We start from the raw sequence: 18020 nt of genomic DNA on the forward strand, positions 1-18020 counted from the left end.
TTGCCGCCGAATTCTGAACAACCTGAAGTAGTACGCTAGTGAATCTCATCAGTGCAACATGCTACCACTTGCCATTACATCTCAAACTGCAGAGGAAGCAGCACAATATAGGTGTGAGGAGAATGGAGGGAAGCAGCAGCTGGATCCCTTTCAAAGGCTTGATATTTGCCAGACATATTAGCTTTGTCTCTTCATCCTCTTTTTTTCAAACCTCAGTGGACAGCACTGCGGTTGACCATAACTTGCCTACCTTGACAAAGGTTTGCAAGTGATGTAAGGAGCCAGAGAATCAGTATTAGACCTGCACTATTAACGTCTGAAGAAACAATAGTAACGCCTACATCAATTCCTCTGGTTCCACAGACACAACAGTTTGCTCTTCAACACTGATGTGCTAAACGACTGACGTCCTGATATTCAACAGCTTTAACTGCTACATAAGGTGTTGTGGTTCTTGCCCACTGTTAAGCATTCCACAGTGGTAAGAGCCTGTGTGTTATAACATCCAGACAACTGTAATATATGCAACACTTCACCCTCACACACCTTCATATCAGCAAAAGCATGCATGATGAAAAATTGGAATTGCACACTAAAAGGAAGTAAATTAACAGATGTAGTCAGAAGCGAAGACATTGGCTAGGGATACTCCTTTAGCATGAAACTCCAGTCATCACTGGGCCAAAGCTGACATCAATAGGATTACTCCAGGCAGCACAGGGCAAAGAATCCACACAGATGATTACACTGAGTCAAAGTACCTTCACTGCAGTTGCTGCCTGTCCAGCCGGCATCACAAAGACATCCATCTAATGAGAGAAAAAAAGATGCTCCAACTCATTGATCTGATAAGTTCTCTCCTAAAGTGTGAAGTGTAAGGAAACAATATCAATATAGATAACTGTGTAAACATTCCGTCAATGCAGGTCAATCTCAACTAAATGGCAGCCCCAACTAAACCAATAAAGGGAAACCCTCCCCTCAGCTCACCACAATCCACATTTGCAGCACAACAGTCATTCTAATAGTGGATCATAGAAGTGAGGTTGTTGGTGTATCCCAATCCTTTCCCACAGAAGCACTTCTGATACTAACTGTCATGTGTTCCACATGGCCCGTTGTGGTTTTCCCTATTTTAGCCCAAGTGTGCACATTGTAGGTCGAATTCTCTTTAGCACTTGTTTCTATGTAGACACATTGGCTGTGTGCCACATTGTACTTTCACACGGAACCAGCATATGTTTTCACATTGTGTTCTTTTCCTGGGATTTAGTCTGAACACGCTAGACAAGGTCAAACAACAATGCCCCTTGTTATTCTCTCTGGTTAGACACTAGCACCTAGACATAATACGAGAACGCAGCTTATGTTTGTGAGCACACACATTTTGTCATATAACTGAGCACAAGAGCTTGAGAAAGCACACTCACTGAGCGAGGGTGCTGAGACGAGATTGCTACATCAACTGAGATGTAAAATGGCCATTCGTGTATGCTAAGGTACAGGGTCTGCCACTAATCCCAGACATGGAGATAATCATTTAGCTTCAGTAGAAGGGAGTGAGTAAGGATATTCTGTCTTATAAAATGACAGGGCTTTTTATGATATATGTTTTATTGAACATGCTGACAGTACTTCTAATATGCATTTGGTTTCTAATTGTGGCACGAATACTGCATTTTAGGACACGATAGTTTGAATAAATATTCGAATCTTCCTTTGTGTCTCTTGTTTATATTAATGTGGACGAGCACGAATGAGCAAGCAAAAGGGTGTGTCCTGTTACCACGATCCCTGAGAAAGGTTGAGAGTGTTGTGTTCTGGGGTGCCAATTCTCTGGTAAGGTTAAGAGGGCGAGTGAGGCACTATAGCTAGTCAGATTCGGGTTATAGATACTGAGGTGGTATGGCGATTCAGTCCCTACATGCCAATATTCTAGGATTCAAAGCATAGTTCTGTTCTTGAGCAGAATTCCTGCAACAATACAGAAACCCACAATCAGCTCTGCCAGCATACTTTAAGCCTAACCTGCTGCACACCCAACTATATCAAAATATGGAGCTTCACACAGCTCTTCAGAAGTGCCCTGGCACCAACTGGCTGCCATTTCATTACTGAGCCCAACACACTACCCTATTAATCCTATTCACTTGAACTGCAGCACCAACTGTTATCCCAGTGATGGTACACAGTAGAAAGTTACCTATCTTTGGTAGCAATATTTCTGGTGGCTATATAATCTTGCTGCAGACTACTCACCTTATGAATACTCCTTCCAGGCTTCAGATTGGTCTGGAAAATATTTTCCCATCAATGGCCAGGTGGGGGTCTCATGGCCCCCCAGTGATTGTGCCTGAGGACTTTATATCATTGCAGTGTATTATGTGCCAACCCACGCACTGTCGTCAGTTTCTGATATCCAAGATGTGCGGAGAGGAAGTGAGAGCTACAACTACAACAAATACAGCCTATAACGTATTTACATATCTTGGAACCTTTTTAATCACAGCGCTAGCTCGTCGAGGGCAGAAGTGATGAATCTGCATGAAGATTATGAATCCACCATAATGAATATGCTACTTACCAGTATGCATCTGTTCTTGGCATGTAGAGCTGCAGATCTACACACTTGTGCATAGATCGCCATCTGGTGTTGGGCCCGGATGTTAGCAGTTTGTATTTTCCTCTTGGAAAGTCTTTGGAAGTCACGAGTTCGGTGACTCCTCCCTTGGACCGTATTGCGCATGGGCTTCGGCTCCATCCTCAGATTGTTTTCCGCCAGCAGGGAAAGATGGAGCGTAGTAATAACAGTGAAGATAACCATGTGTGTGTTATCTAAATAAGATAAGCTGGAAGAGATACAGGTAGCCGGGGAGGCGGGTGGGCATGTGTAGATCTGCAGCTCTACATGCCAAGAACAGATGCATACTGGTAAGTAGCATATTCCGTTCGAGGCATATGAGCTGCAGATTACACACTTGTGCATAGATTATATAGCAGTACCCACCGTTAGCGGCGACCACCCGTATCTGTTGCAGTGGTTTGAAATAATGTTTTGAGTACAGCCTGGCCCACACTAGCTTGTTGCTTAGTTTGCACATCTACACAATAGTGTTTGGTGAAAGTGTGCGGTGTAAACCATGTATCTGCTTTGCAGATATCATCTAATGGGATGTTCCCTAGAAAAGCCATTGAAGCCCCTATTTTACGTGTAGAGTGGGCTTTAGGGGGAACAGGTAGCGTTCGTTTTGCTTTATGGTAGCAAATTTTAATACATTTGACAATCCACCTAGCTATCCCTGACTTGGAGATGGGGTTGCCCTTGTGTGGTGGAGAGAAAGAGACAAACAGTTGTTTGGTCTTACGGAAAGGTTGTGTTCTCTCGATGTAGTAGAGTAAGGCTCGTTTGACATCTAGTGTGTGAAGAGCTCTTTCTGCAACAGTTTGTGGTTGCGAGATGAATACTGGTAGTTCTACAGATTGGTTTAGGTGAAAAGGAGAAATGACTTTTGGGGAGGAATTTTGGGTTGGTACGTAGAACCACCTTATTATGGTGCATTTGTAGAAAAGGTTTTTGAATAGTAAATGCTTGTATCTCACTGACCCTTCTGAGGGAAGTGATGGCTACAAGAAAAGCGGTTTTCCATGTTAGGAATTGAAGTTCACATTTGTGTAGGGGTTCAAAAGGAAGTCCCATTAGTCTGGTGAGAACAATATTTAGGTTCCACACAGGTGAGGGTGGCACTCTGGGGGGAATTATTCTTTTAAGGCCTTCCATGAAGGCTTTAATGGCAGGTACACGAAAGAGTGAGAGATGTTGCCTGTTTTGAGGGTAAGCTGCTATGGCTGCGAGGTGTAGTCGTATGGACGTATAAGCTAGATTGCACCTTTGTAGGTGGAGTAAGTAGCCTATGATGTGTTGAATGGACACATCTAGTGGATTGATGGTGTTGTTATGACAATAGATAACAAAACGTTTCCACTTGGCGGCGTAGCACGCTCTAGTGGTAGGGCGCCTAGCTTCTTTGATGACGTTCATACAGTCAGGAGGAAGATTTAGGTACCCGAATTCTAGGATTTCAGGAGCCAGATCGCAAGGTTGAGCTGAGCTGGGTCCGGGTGTCTGATCTCTCCATGGTTCTGGGTTAAGAGGTGTGGAGAGAGGCGTAATTTTTGATGTGGTACTACCGATAGTTCCTGTAGTGTGGTGTACCACGGTTGTCTGGCCCAAGTTGGCGCTACTAATATTAGTGTGAGGGAGTGCTGTTGTAGTTTGCGCACTACTAATGGAATTAGTGGGAGAGGCGGAAAAGCGTACGCAAATCTGCCTGACCAGTTCATCCATATCGCATTGCCTTTGGACAATGGGTGTGGGTATCTGGCGGCGAAGCTTGGGCATTTTTTGTTTTCGTGGGTGGCGAAGAGGTCTATCTGTGGATGCCCCCACATTTGAAAGTATGGGGGAAGTTCCCACTCGTGGAGTTGTTGTGTTTGTCTGCTGAGTAGATCTGCTATAGTGTTTTGTACTCCTGGGACTTGCTGGGCTAGAAGAAAGATTTTCTGGGGTATGGCCAATCTCCATATGTTCTGTGCTAATTTAGAGAGCTGTGGAGAGTGTGTCCCGCCTTGTTTTTGAATATAATACATGGCTGTCATGTTGTCTGTGCGGATCAGGACTGCTTTGCCCAAAATTTTATGTCTGAAAGGATTTTAGGGCTAGGAAGATCGCTAGTAACTCCAGATGATTGATATGGAGTAGCTTCTGTTGAGGTGACCACTTGCCCTGCATGGTGAGATGTAATAGATGAGCTCCCCAGCTGGAGAGCGATGCGTCTGTTGTTAGTACTACCTGTGGAACCGGGTCCAGGAACGGTCGACCTTTGGAAAGGTTTGTGGTAGTACACCACTGCAGAGAGCGATGGGTACGACCGTCTACCAACACCAGATCTGTTAATTGACCCTGGGCCTGGTTCCATTGGTGTGCCAAGCACTCTTGAAGAGGACGCATCTGGAGTCTTGCGTGAGGTACTATGAACATACAAGAGGCCATCATCCCTATTAGTTGAATGAACACCCGAGCTGGAGGGGGTGTTGTGCTATAAATTTTGCGCGCAGAGCCTGGATGCTTGCAATCCTAGCAGGATTGGGGTAGGCGAGCGCTTTTGAGGTGTATATAGTGGCACCTAGATATTGTTTTATGTGGGATGGGTGGAGATGGGACTTTGTGGTTTACCGTGAAGCCCAGCTGATGAAGTAGCTGGATGGTGGTGTGTGTGTGTTGTACACACTGATTGTATGAACTGGCTTTTATTAGCCAGTCGTCTAGGTAAGGGAAGACGTGAATGTGTTGTCTTCGCAGATGTGCTGCCACCACTGCTAGCCACTTGGTGAATACTCGTGGTGCGGTTGTGACTCCGAACGGGAGCACTTTGAATTGGTAGTGGTGGCCGTCCACTACAAATCTGAGGTACTTCCTGTGAGCCTTGTGCACTGGAATGTGGAAGTAAGCATCATTTAGGTCCAAAGTGGTGAGGAAGTCGTTTTGAGAAAGTAGCGGGAGTACCTGCTGAAGCGTTACCATATGAAAGTGGTCTGAATGTATGTATGTGTTTAGGGGCCGAAGGTCTAGGATGGGCCATAGAGTTTCGTCCCTTTTTGGTATGAGAAAATACAGGGAGTAGACCCCCATATTTTGTTGGTTGGTTGGAACATGTTCTATTGCCTCCTTGTCTAGGAGGGAGATTACCTCCTGCTTGAGTAGCCGTAGATGTTCTGATGACATTGGGCGTTGTCTGGGTGGAATGTTTGGGCGGGGTAGATGTTAGTTCTAGGCAGTAGCCTGACCAAATTATTTGTGTTACCCATTTGTCTGAGGTGATGGTAGTCCAGACCAGAAGGAAATGTTGGAGTCTGCCCCCGACCGGAGTGGGATGGTCTGGGGGAAGTGAAGGGAAGTCATTGGGGAGGCGCGGTGGCAGAGCGGGCGGTATTTGTTTTGCCTCTGCCTTTGTTATTGCTGCCCCTGTAGCCGCCTCTTTGGTAACCCCTTGTAAACGTGGACTGAGTAGGGGATTTGTATGTAGTAGAAGCGGAGTCGGAGGAGTAGCCTCTGGATGTGCTCCGAAAGGAAGAGCAGCGAAAGGAGCGTCTGGGAGGGTGAGATTGTAAGGCTTCCATGGATTTTGCCATGTCCGTGTCCTTTTTCATTTTCTCCAGGTCGTCATCCATTTTGGGGCCAAACAGATGTTCCTGGTCAAAGGGATGGTTGAGGATGGAGGCTTGTACCTCCGGTTTAAAACCTGATATCTTTAGCCAGGCATGGCGACGGAGGAGGACACTAGTATTGATAGCCCTAGAGGCTGTGTCTGCTGCGTCTAAGGCACAACGTATGGAGGTATTAGTAATGGTTTTGCCCTCCTGAATGAGTTCGTTGACCCTAGCTTTATATTTATCAGGGAGATGGTTCATTATGGCTTCCAATTCGTCATAATGGGCCCTGTCATATCTGGCGAGTAGCGCCTGTGTATTGGCGATACGCCATATGTTGGCAGCTTGGGATGCAGTACGCTTGCCTGATGCGTCCAAGAGTTTAGACTCTTTGTCAGGTGGTGGTACTTCGCCTGATGCCTGGGAGTTGGCCCTTTTACGTGCGGTGGAGACTACTAGAGAATCTAGTGGCGCAGGCCCTCTAATGTAGGAGGGATCTGTAGGGACAGATTTATATTTCTTCTCGATGCACGGGTTAATGACCCTGGCTCTGACTGGGTCCTTAAAGACCTCTGGCGCATGCTTTATAACTCCTTTGAGCATGGGCAATATGGAGGTGGTCTTATGTGTGGTGTCGAATGTATCGAGGAGGAAATCCTCCTCCACGGGGTCAGTATGTAGATCTACCCTGTGATAGTGTGCCATCCTTTGCAATAGGTGGTTGAACCCCAATGAGTCTTCTGGTGGAGAAGGTCTGGAAGGGTAAAGATCGTCTTGTGGGACGTTAGGGACATAAGGGATATTATAATCGTCCCCTGGGTCTGGGGATCCTGTGGGGGTGGGGTCCCCTGTAGGTAGATCTTGGGGTGTATCCCCTATGTCGTCATATGGATCCCCCTGATCATCATCATCCGGAGATGGAGTTGGGGAATGATGAAGTGGGGGTGGAGGAGGTGGAGGAGGAGAAGGTGGAGGCGGCGGTGGAGGTGGGGAAGGTAGTCTGAAAGGGGAGGTAGCAGAGTCCTTCCTCTTTGGAGGTGGAGGCGGAGCCGGTTTCTCCAATTGTCTCTTTTTGATAGAGAGCATTAAATGTCCAGTTTTGGGATCCTTGGTTAATGTTTTTTGTAAGGGATCCGGTGTAAAAAGTTCTGGTGAGGTTGGTTGGTCCGTCGGCGCCAAAGGCGTTGGGGCCGTTGGTTTCTTATGTTTTTCTGTGCCGGTTCGTTGTTTGGAACGATGCTTAGGAAACTCAGGTTGTTTGGTAGGCCCCCGAGATGGGTTTCGGCTTCGAAGTGTCGGTGCAGGTGGCCTTGTGTGCTTTGGTCGGTACCGAAGATGGTGTCGGTACCGAAGAGCTGGGTTTCGACCCCGAGTGTTTCGGTGTGGGGCTCGGTGTCGAGATGGAGGCCGGTTTCTTTTTCGGTGCCGAAAAAGTGTTTATCGGCACCGACGGTGGGCTGGCTCGAGCCCGAGCCGCCGAAAGGCTTACTTGGCTTCTTTACCGGGCCCGAAGGTGCGGTGTGTAAAGCAGGGTCTCTGGTCTTGCCTAGGCCCGGAGGTGAAGGCGTGACCGAAGCCTTTTTCGGTGCCAGCGAGGGTGTGGGGGGGGGGGGGGGGGGGTAGATTAGTACTCATGACCCTCTGTGCCGGAGTGATGTCCTCCACATCTGAGTCGTCGGCTTCGGAGGAGGTGACGAGTCCCTCGTCGGTGTGAGGCTGTTCTGGAGCGTCGACGCCTTCTCCAAAGATGTAGTCCGGAATCGTTGTCGAGGAGTGTGCCATGGTTCTTCTGGCTCTTCGGTCTCGAAAAGTCTTTTTGGACCGGAAGGACGTTCACGCCGGACAGTCTCGAGCCTCGTGTTCAGGGGAGAGGCAAAGATTGCATACCTCGTGGAGATCGGTGTGGGGGAATTTGGACCCACATCGAGGGCACTTTTTAAATGGAGTCCTTTCCATTAGCCAGGACCGGAGCTTGGGTAGGCCCGAAGGCCGCCGTCGACGACTGGAACCGAAGGTCTGTGCCGATGAGAAGTCGCGTCGAGTGGGGAGATCGCGTTCTAAACAATACCGCAAATTGGGGTGAGGATTGCGTGTCGATCGTCGAACTGGAAGCTGTTCGGAACCGGGAGCGCGAAGATTACATCCGAGCCCGATGGCGGAAAAAAACAATCTGAGGATGGAGCCGAAGCCCATGCGCAATACGATCCAAGGGAGGAGTCACCGAACTCGTGACTTCCAAAGACTTTCCAAGAGGAAAAACAAACTGCAAACATCCGGGCCCAACACCAGATGGCGATCTATGCACAAGTGTGTAATCTGCAGCTCATATGCCTCGAACATATTGTTACCAAAGGTAAGTAACTTTTATTCTGATGGAAGAATCTATACACAGATTCCTCACCTTTAGATGAGTCCCAAAGCAGTACCTCCCAAGACATAGGGAATGATTAGTGAAAAGTAGCCGAGGAAATCATGCAACACTCATTGGGCAAAGTATGGTTACTGCATGCCTGAGGCAGCAGTGTTTTGCAAACGTATGCATTGACGACCACTTAGCCACCAATAACATGACAACCGAGTAGCTGCCTGGCAGATGTCAGAAATCGTGACACCTCAGAAAAGAGCCATGGAAACAGCCATGGCCCTGGTGGAATGAGCACAAATGCCCTCCCTTAGAGCCAAGTCATGTTTTTCGCAATACAAAAAATTAACTCACACGGAATAGTGTCATTAGTCACAGCCTTGCCCATTTTAGCTTCAACAAAGCCCACAAAGATGGTCCTGTGAGGTTGAACTACAACGCGGTATGCATTAGGTTCAGCATATCCAGACTTTCCTTGTCCTTGGTAGGATATGGAGAAGGATAGGGATATGGAAGAGTAATAGCCTGGGCCAATGGAGTGCAGAAATCAATTTGGGTAAGATATAAAGAACCAACTGAATCAGGCAGAAAATTGTGAAGGGTGGTCAAGCTTATATGGCCTGAAGTTCTCAGACCTAGCGAGCGGAAGTAATTACCACCAACAAAACTGTCTTCAGAGTCGAACTTGACAAATGTGAATTGGCTCGAATGGAGCTGCCATCAATAAAGTCAAAACAAGGTTCAACCCCAATGAGGAACAATAAACCGAGTCAGAGTGAACAAACAAAGCAGAATGGGGGACTGCTTAGAAAGCAGGAGTCCATCCTCAAGTGCACATCTGTATAGAGGCTGTAAAATCCACACTGGAGCCATAAGACTTTCTTGGTTTGCAGCTACTGCCGCCTTAGACACGAGTTGGGGGCCATCATTCACCATTGGACATGAGGCACCACAAGGATGCACAAGAACGTGAGGTCTAACAGGTGCAAGTCCTGCTGCCCCAGAATTCAAGCTTTAGTCAGAGACATTGGAATGATTGCCCAAATAACTATGAACCTCTAAGAAAAAGGGAAGGCTTTAATAATGGTTGTGTTTAGTATTGCTGAAATAAAAATCAGCCTCTGTTTGGGAGTGATTGGAGACTTCTGTACATTGATGGCAAACCCCAGGTTGTGGAGGGGAGTCATTGTCTGATGGGGGGGGTTCCTTGATCAGCTTTGGGGACTCCACCTTCATCAGCCAGTCATCCAAGTACAGGCATACATGGATTCAAGACTTTTACAGCTAGGCTGCTGTGACTGCCATCACCTTCATAAACACTGTGGGGCTGTCATCAATGTGAACCAGAGGACAATAAAGTCTTAGGCCTCCACCGAGGACCTCAAGTAGCACCTGCGGTCAGAGATAACTTGGTAGATGAAACATCCTTGTGTTCCTTGTGTTCCATGACCAACCAATCTTTCAAGTATAAGGGCTACTGGACCCGGACTTAGGGATGACATCTTGAAATTATTGCCCTACTGAATTGTGGTAAATAATTTAATTACCGGAACTTAATTTGATGCGGAAAATCTATAACAATAGCTCAGTAAAATAAGAGGCAGAATCCGTGGTATTAGAGGTTCGGAACGGGCTTTATTCCAGAATCAATTTAAATTGAGGAGCTCCATATTCCATCACCACGAAGGTTCAGGAAGTGAAGACCCTACTTTATTGACAAGTAATCATTTTTATACAATAGGCATTACAGTGAAACAGATGGAGGAGGCGTAACAATTGATAGTAAAGATAAAACATACATGCGTAGCAAAAGTGGGTGTAACTGGGTGTAACTAAAGAACGTCATCAGGTATGATGTCATAATAGGGTGGTTCCATGAAAGAATTTCGCAATGTCAGCAGAAATACTTGGCAGAAATGCGCGCGCAGCAGCATGACGTGTGATTGACGTGCAACTAGGGGGTGAAGGGGACTTGACATTTAGCTCTACATGTGGCGACAGAAGTCTGGAGGGTCAAGTCAACCTAATCCCAAATCATATCTAACATCCTATGTTTAGAGAACTATGTTATCCAAAAGAGAAGTCTCTTAGAGTAGAATCTTATTCTATACTGACTATACTGACTGTTAGTGCGTGTACAAGCGTCTAAGTGTCTACACTAGATGCGGGGGCAGAAATCTTCCATAGTAACAGGGCTATGAATTACTTGCATAATGACAGAGAAGCCGGGCCTTTTGCTCGGTATCTGGAAGAATGTTTACTTAAACTACTAGACAGGAATGCATTGGGTAGGGAGCGGAGCAGATAATCTCGAAGGTGAAATACAGTTTTTGGCAGGCAACAGGCTGATGTCAGGCACCGTTAGCCGCGCAGAGAGTAGGACAAAGTTCATGGATACAGATGCGAGCTCAGACTGGAGCTTTCAGAGGCAGAAGGCAAGAAAAGGCTTGATGGCAGAATCAGGGCCTACTCGCCTGGACTGTAAAATGGCATAAGTGAACCATATAAAGCCGGTGGCCTTTCATACTTAGGAATGGAATATCCGGCCCATTCATGGCGGATCTGAAAGAGGACATGTTGGCGGTGGACGCACATGTGTTTGCGTCTTCATAACTGGAACTGGAGGGAACATACATGTACTTGTGATTTATACATGAAACCGTTGGGGTCCAAGATAGGGGACATAACTGATCATAAAAATCCATATTTCCACATTCCCTCCTTGTCCCCTACTTGCCCGTTAAGAGATATCAATCTTCATCAATCCATCGATCTGTTCATATAACATCATTTGTTCTTCTTTCTTCTTCCGTGATGAATGAAATCTTGGTGGTGGGATACACGATGTGGCACACAGACCACAGATCGCTGGTCCACATTGTAGACATAGACAGCAACTGAATAATATGAGGAAGCCAATACCTAGGAAGGATAGGACCTTCCATCCAAAGGTAGATAATACACTCCAAAACCAACCGGACCAAGTCCAGGTGCCTGGATTCTGGTGTATCTGGCTTACAATCTTATGAAGGCGAGTTATGGCTTTATATACAGATGGCGAATTTTCTGGTATGAAAATGCAACAACTTGATCCGATGACCCTACAAGCTCCGCCCCTATCGGCCAGGATGACGTCAAGGACAAGACGATTTTGAAGCACAACAATCCGCATAGCAGACTGCTCTTCTGTTAAATTGCCTAAGGCGGAAATAGTTTCGTTCACTACTGCTTCAAGGGTTCTAGTTAATCTACGTATCAGCTTACTATTGGTAACTGTACCTATATAGGGAAAGAGACCTTTATTGAAATCTGTGTATTTTTCCCATGCGGTCTCAGTGTAATCGACTATTGGGAGATCTCTCCTTTCTCTATTGTGTACTAAACGAGTGTTTCTGTGATAATCAGGAGGAGCTAGGAAAACAGGTGGCAAAAGGAATCCGATGTAGCAGGTACCATCCCAATCTAGTGGCAAACGTATGTATGCCGTCTGACCACATATGAAGTAGGAATGGCGGGAAGCTCTAAATGTAGACTTGCCTTGATCACTAAATTCTATTACAGTGGTGCATCTACTATGGCCCATATGTATGGAACCATTCTTTCTTACACATAATTCACCTTTTACTGGAAATACTGACATGGCGGGCAAAATTGGAGTAGCTTCGGATTCGACATTCAGGATCATGAGATTAAGCGTAAAATTACCTAATCCATATACTTCATTTTCTAGATCAGTTCCTGTTCTTTTGGGAAGTCCCTCCTTGTTAGGGTGACAGACTTTGAGCAAAACTAAGTTCAGATTTCCCCATACCCAGTTATTCTGGTAAACTGCAGAATTCGAATCTAGGGAATTAATTAAACTAAACCATGCTCCACAGGAGCCGTTGTGTGTGAACGGGTATGGAAAGAGAGGTAAAATACCTTTATAGTTCTGATAGGGAGGGAGTCGGCCACATATCCAACAGTTTGTAGCATTGCTAACCTGATGGGAATGATGTAACATACTAATAAAAGTGTTATTGCGCAGCGCAAATCTATAAGACAATTCATGCGGAGGTAATTCACTAAAAGAATGTTCAGTAGTAACATTATAAACAGGTCTAGAAATAGGATAATATATGTGTAACAATATACTTGCAGTAATTATTAAAAGACTTAGGAAAAACAAAATTAATAACGTCACTGTGCAATGACTACGCAGTGATTTACAGTACGCATGTCGTTTCAACTTTATCCTTCTGTTTCTTTCTCTATACAGGTCTAAGGGATACATGTCAGAGACAAATTCGACCGATTCACCTTGGAGAGGACTTAAACAATCAAATTGCCTGACTTGCTAGACCAAAGTTTTAGTTTGTATTGTTCAATGTTATTCAGTTCAACCAAAGGAAGTTTAGAGTCAATCGGGGAAGACACGCAAGGTGTGTCGTTTACGTCTGACGGTAGTCCATGAAATTTCTTGATATGACTCGAATGTATCCAGCCTTTTCGTCCTTCGATCTTTACGGCTGTCCTCGTCGTTAGCAATACGAGTTGAGGCGACTTCCACCTAGGATCCAGCTGAGACTTCCGATCAAAGTTCCTCACTAGAACTAAATCCCCTGGAATTACGTCATGGGGTTTCACCTCGGTGTGGTCGGGAAAGGCTGCAGCTACCTGTGAACGACAAGATTGTAGTGCAGACATCAAGGAAGCCAAGTAATCTGTCAGCATATTACAGTCAATATCAGTTATTTTGCGTGGTATAGGCGTCCCCCACATATTTGGTGGTCTACCGAAGATCACTTCATACGGGGATAGCCCTGTTCGAGAGTGTGCTACCATTCTCATGTAAAAGAGTGCAACGGGTAAGGCTACTACCCAGTCGACACCTTTCTCTCTACAAATTTTGGACAATCTAATTTTCAGGGTCTGGTTATGTCGTTCCACGAGACCTGCTGCCTCGGGGTGTCGGACACAGTGAAATTTCCACTGATAGCCTAACAAAAGTGAAACGTGTTTCATTAGTTCGGATGAGAACGGCTGGCCGTTATCTGAGTAGACAACACGTGGTAAACCGTACCGTGGGAAGAATTCTCGAACTAACTGTTTGGCAGTAGTCGGGGCAGTGTAATCTGAAACCGGGTATGCCTCTGTCCAACGGGAAAGAGCACAGACAACTACGAGAACATATTTGAATCCTCGACATCGTTCCATCTGGATATAATCCATCTGGAGGACTTCAAAAGGGTGATCAGGAGGCTGAAATCCACCCTGTTCTACGGGAATGCTTTTACCTGGGTTAAACTGACAACAGATCATACAGGTACGGACTTTTTGTTTAGCTGCTGCTCGTAAATGTTTGTTGAACCAAATGTGTTGAATGCTGTCTAGCATAGCTTTTTCTCCTAGATGTGCTGGACTATGTACAGTGTTAATAACGACTTGGACCATTGAATCAGGAAGGAACCACACAGATTTTTCCTTCGTCATCCATCCTTGATCCGTTTGGATCCCTCCTAATTCAGTCCATTTCTTTATTTCGTCTGGTGTAGCATGTGTCTGTATGTCGATTACGTCAAGAGCGGGATCCTTAACCATCATGCAATGTGTTGGTGTCGGGACTATTGTCTTTGTCATGTCGGATGTTTGAGTTTGAGCAGTCTGTTTAGCTGTTCTGTCAGCTAGATCATTGCCTTGAGAAATGATATCAGTAACTTTCGTATGAGCTTTACATTTCATAATTGATATTGCAGTGGGTAGATGTATTGCATCTAATAAGGCATGAATAAGGGGTCCGTGCTGAATGTGGGCACCGTGAGAAGTTAAATAACCTCTCTCTCGTCACAGCACGCCGAAGTCATGTACAACTCCGAATGCATAACGTGAATCAGTGTATATGTTGACTTTTTTATTTGTGGCTTGAATACAGGCTTGTGTCAGAGCGATGAGCTCTGCGGCTTGAGCTGACAAGGTATTTATGCAATTTGTTTCAATGATTTCAGTGTCTGTTGTGACTGCGTAAGCGGCCCCTAGCTCTCCTGTACCTGTTCTCATACATGAACCATCTACATACAACGCTAGGTCTGGGTCTGACAATGGGACGTCTGTCAAATCTTGTCTGGGTTTCGTCGTGATAGTGATAACTTCAATACAATCATGTGCTAGTGGGTCTGTTCCATTTATTGGTAACAGTGTGGCAGGATTCAATGTACTACAACGTCTGATTTCTATATGTGGCTGAAACAATGTTAATTCGTAACCAGTGAGTCGTGCTATAGTCAAGTGTTGTGTTTGTGTGCGGTTCAAGAGAACCTCTACTGCATGTGGTACTTGTACTGTCAATGGATGTCCTAATACTATGGCATCGCTTTGTCTGATTGCTAAAGCTGTTGCTGCCACTGATTTCAGGCACGCAGGCAAAGCCTGAGCTACGGGATCTAATGTACTGGAAAAATAAGCACATGGTTTGTGTGATCCTGCTTGTTCCTGTGTGAGTACTGACAAGGCAGTACCTTCGCGTTCTGTAACGAAGAGTGTAAACTGTTTATTGTAACATGGTGTTGCTAAAACAGGTGCTTGGCATAAGGCTTTCTTTAGGCTTTCAAAAGCTTGTGTATGTTCCTGAGTCCAAGGGAGAACAGTCGATGTGGCTGCCTCCTGTGTTGTCAATTGAATGAGTGGTTTCGCTAGAAATGCATACTGAGGGATCCACTGCCTACAATATGAAGTGAGGCCTATGAAAGCCCGCACCTCCTTTTGTGTCTTGGGTATTGGCATATTTGCAATTAGCTGGATGCGATCTGGTGTAAGCTGCCTTCCCTCCTTGGACAGCGAGTGACCAAGGTAAACAACTCGCTGGACACAGAATTGCAGCTTAGAAGGGGACACCTTGTGCCCCTTTTCGGCCAAAAATTGTAAAACCGTCAGTGAGGCTTTTTCACATTCAGGTTCGCTTCTAGCGGTGATCAGCAGATCATCGACGTATTGAAGCAGGGCAGTGTTGACTGGCATGTGGATACTGTCGAGTTCTCGTTTCAGTGCTTGGCTATATATGCTGGGGCTTTCTGTAAATCCTTGAGGTGCGCGTGTGAATTTAAAGCTTCGTCCATTTAAACTAAATCCGAACAAGTATTGGCTTTCCGGATCTATTGGGACGCTGAAGAAGGCATTCTTGAGATCAATTACAGTAAAGAATGTCGCTTCGGAATCAATGGCTGTCAGTAATGAAGAAATGTCTGGGACTACGGGGTATTGTGGTACTATGCATTTATTTAATTCGCGCAGATCAATAACCAATCGATACACTGGCGGGGCTGTTGGATCGGTTCGTTTAAGAATCGGAATTATCGGGGAATTACATACATTGGAGTCAGTTTCCACAACCACTCCTTGGGTAATAAGCTCGTCAATGATTTGTAGTAAAGCCACTACAGCATCTGGGGGTAACTTGTATTGTCGCATTCGTGGAAGTACCACTCCTGCCTTTAGTGTGACTCGATATGGTGTAATGTTCATGCAACCAACATCTGTAGGGCCTTGTGCCCATAAATGTGTCGGTAAAGTCTGCAGTCGGTGATCCATGTCTCGGGAGACGTAGTGCCCTTTGAAATCACGTAAAAACAATCTTACTCCTTCCGGAGAACAACATATAATAGCTCCTAGAGCTTTCAAAGTTTTTATGCCTAACAAGTTTTCTGGACATGATTTAGTAAGTAATAAATCTGTAGTTCGTGTCAAGGGACCAATCGTAAGTGGAAGAGGCTGTGTTACTTCGTTAATGATAGGTTTTCCTGAAAAACCAAGGGAAATATTCTGTGAGCCTGAGAGAGGTGCCCCTGGAACTTCACTACGTTTTATTGTTGTTCGGCTTGCCCCTGTATCAAGTAAGAATTTTCTATCTTGTCCTAACAGTTCACTGTGTACATAAGGTCCTTCTTGATCTACAGGGACCTCAATAAGGGGTAAGCCAACTTCCCTCTCTAGGCTGTTTCATGAGTATCGTTGATAATCAGGATAGTCATACTGTGCGGTCTGATACATCTGTCGGGTCGTTGTTTGTGTGGCAGCAATAGGCTGCGGTGGCGGAGCTGGCATAGACTGTTGCGGAGCTGGCATGGACTGTGCATGCTGCGGGGTTCCTTGTTGATTCTGATCCTGTCTAAGTGGTCTTGGTCTTTCTTTTGTGTTACCTATAGCGATATTATGTTTTAAAACGGGACAATCGTGTACATAATGACCTGGCTGTTTACAATAGTTGCACGTCCCTTTCACAGGACCTGCTGAAACACTGGACTGTGTTATACCCTTTTTATGACCGTCAGCTGGCACTGTCTGGGAAACTAGCATTTTCATTTTCGTGTCTTTCATGCGTCTATGTTCATGTTCTTGTTCTTCTCTAATTCTATTGTGATGGTACTGTAGCATTTGTAACATTTGTGACGGAGTGTTACCTTGCCAGGTACTCTCGAATTTCAATACTCTATTCTTAACTTGGGGCAAGGCATTTTCAACCAATTTTGTCACAAACAGATGTGGATACGACTCGCTACTTGCTTTGATTCCACTATTTATACCAAAACATTTTTCAAATCGGGAATAGAAATCACTAGTGTCTTCATCTGATTTTTGTTTACAGGCTGAGATTGCACCCCAGTCTTCCTTTTTCGTAGTTAATAAACGTGGCAGTACCTGTACTAGTAGACCTGGTAGTGCTTTGATCTTGTCCCCGAGCCCTGAACCTGGACCTCGAGCTTTTTCTTCGTTTTCTAATGCTGTCCAATCTATCTTCTGGTCCCCCACCTCCCAATCCTTTTCCTTGAGTTTTTCGTAAATGCCCGCAGGCATTAATACCTTTAATATTGTCATAATGTCGGGGTAGGTATATTCTCCCATGAGTAACATATCTTTAATTTCACGATGGAAACCTGCTGGGTCTTTATCATGACTGGGTACCACTTTCTTCATTTCTAATAGTTCTATTTTAGATATGGGTGTGTAGACAAACACACGTTTAAACTCATTGTCATCACCCTTTATCGGGTGCACTTCGCGTAAGGGATTCTGTCTATCCATGTAATACGTCGTTCTTTCCTTGATGGGCAGTGAGACATGTTCAGGACATACAAAAAGAATGTACTGCCTTCTAGATTCTAGTATTTCTCTAATTAACTTGGTACCGGAACCTCTCCATTTATTCGTGAGTAATTCAGTCAATATATCAGGTAAGGGGCCAGGATCGGAGTGTTGGCTTTTATATAATATAAGGAGTTGTTGAATCATATAGATACCAGCTAAACGCTGTTCATCTGGGGCGAGGTTCAAAAACGTATGCACTAGTGTATCATCACCATATTTTCCAGGACTATCAACCCAGTGAACGGCTGACCTGGCTAATTCTTGTTCATCCATAGAATCGAGTATATGATAACCCCTCCGTTCTCGGAGTAATTTGTCTGCGGCTTGGAACGAA

The 18020-nt window shown here is 45.3% G+C and overlaps 1 protein-coding gene across 2 annotated transcripts in view; it reads right to left on the reverse strand.

The window, feature by feature from the left end:
* The window catches only part of NAGPA (N-acetylglucosamine-1-phosphodiester alpha-N-acetylglucosaminidase), a 128153-nt gene that overhangs the window by 23208 nt on the left and 86925 nt on the right, over positions 1-18020 (reverse strand). For both annotated transcript variants that reach the window (XM_085649045.1, XM_085649046.1), the window contains one exon: positions 762-809. In XM_085649045.1, coding sequence (XP_085505171.1) covers positions 762-809 — 48 coding nt within the window. The remainder of the gene's footprint in view (positions 1-761; positions 810-18020) is intronic.

This window comes from Triturus cristatus, chromosome 3_2 (assembly GCF_964204655.1).
Source record: "Triturus cristatus chromosome 3_2, aTriCri1.1, whole genome shotgun sequence".
In the NCBI taxonomy this organism is placed as follows: Eukaryota; Metazoa; Chordata; class Amphibia; order Caudata; family Salamandridae; genus Triturus; species Triturus cristatus.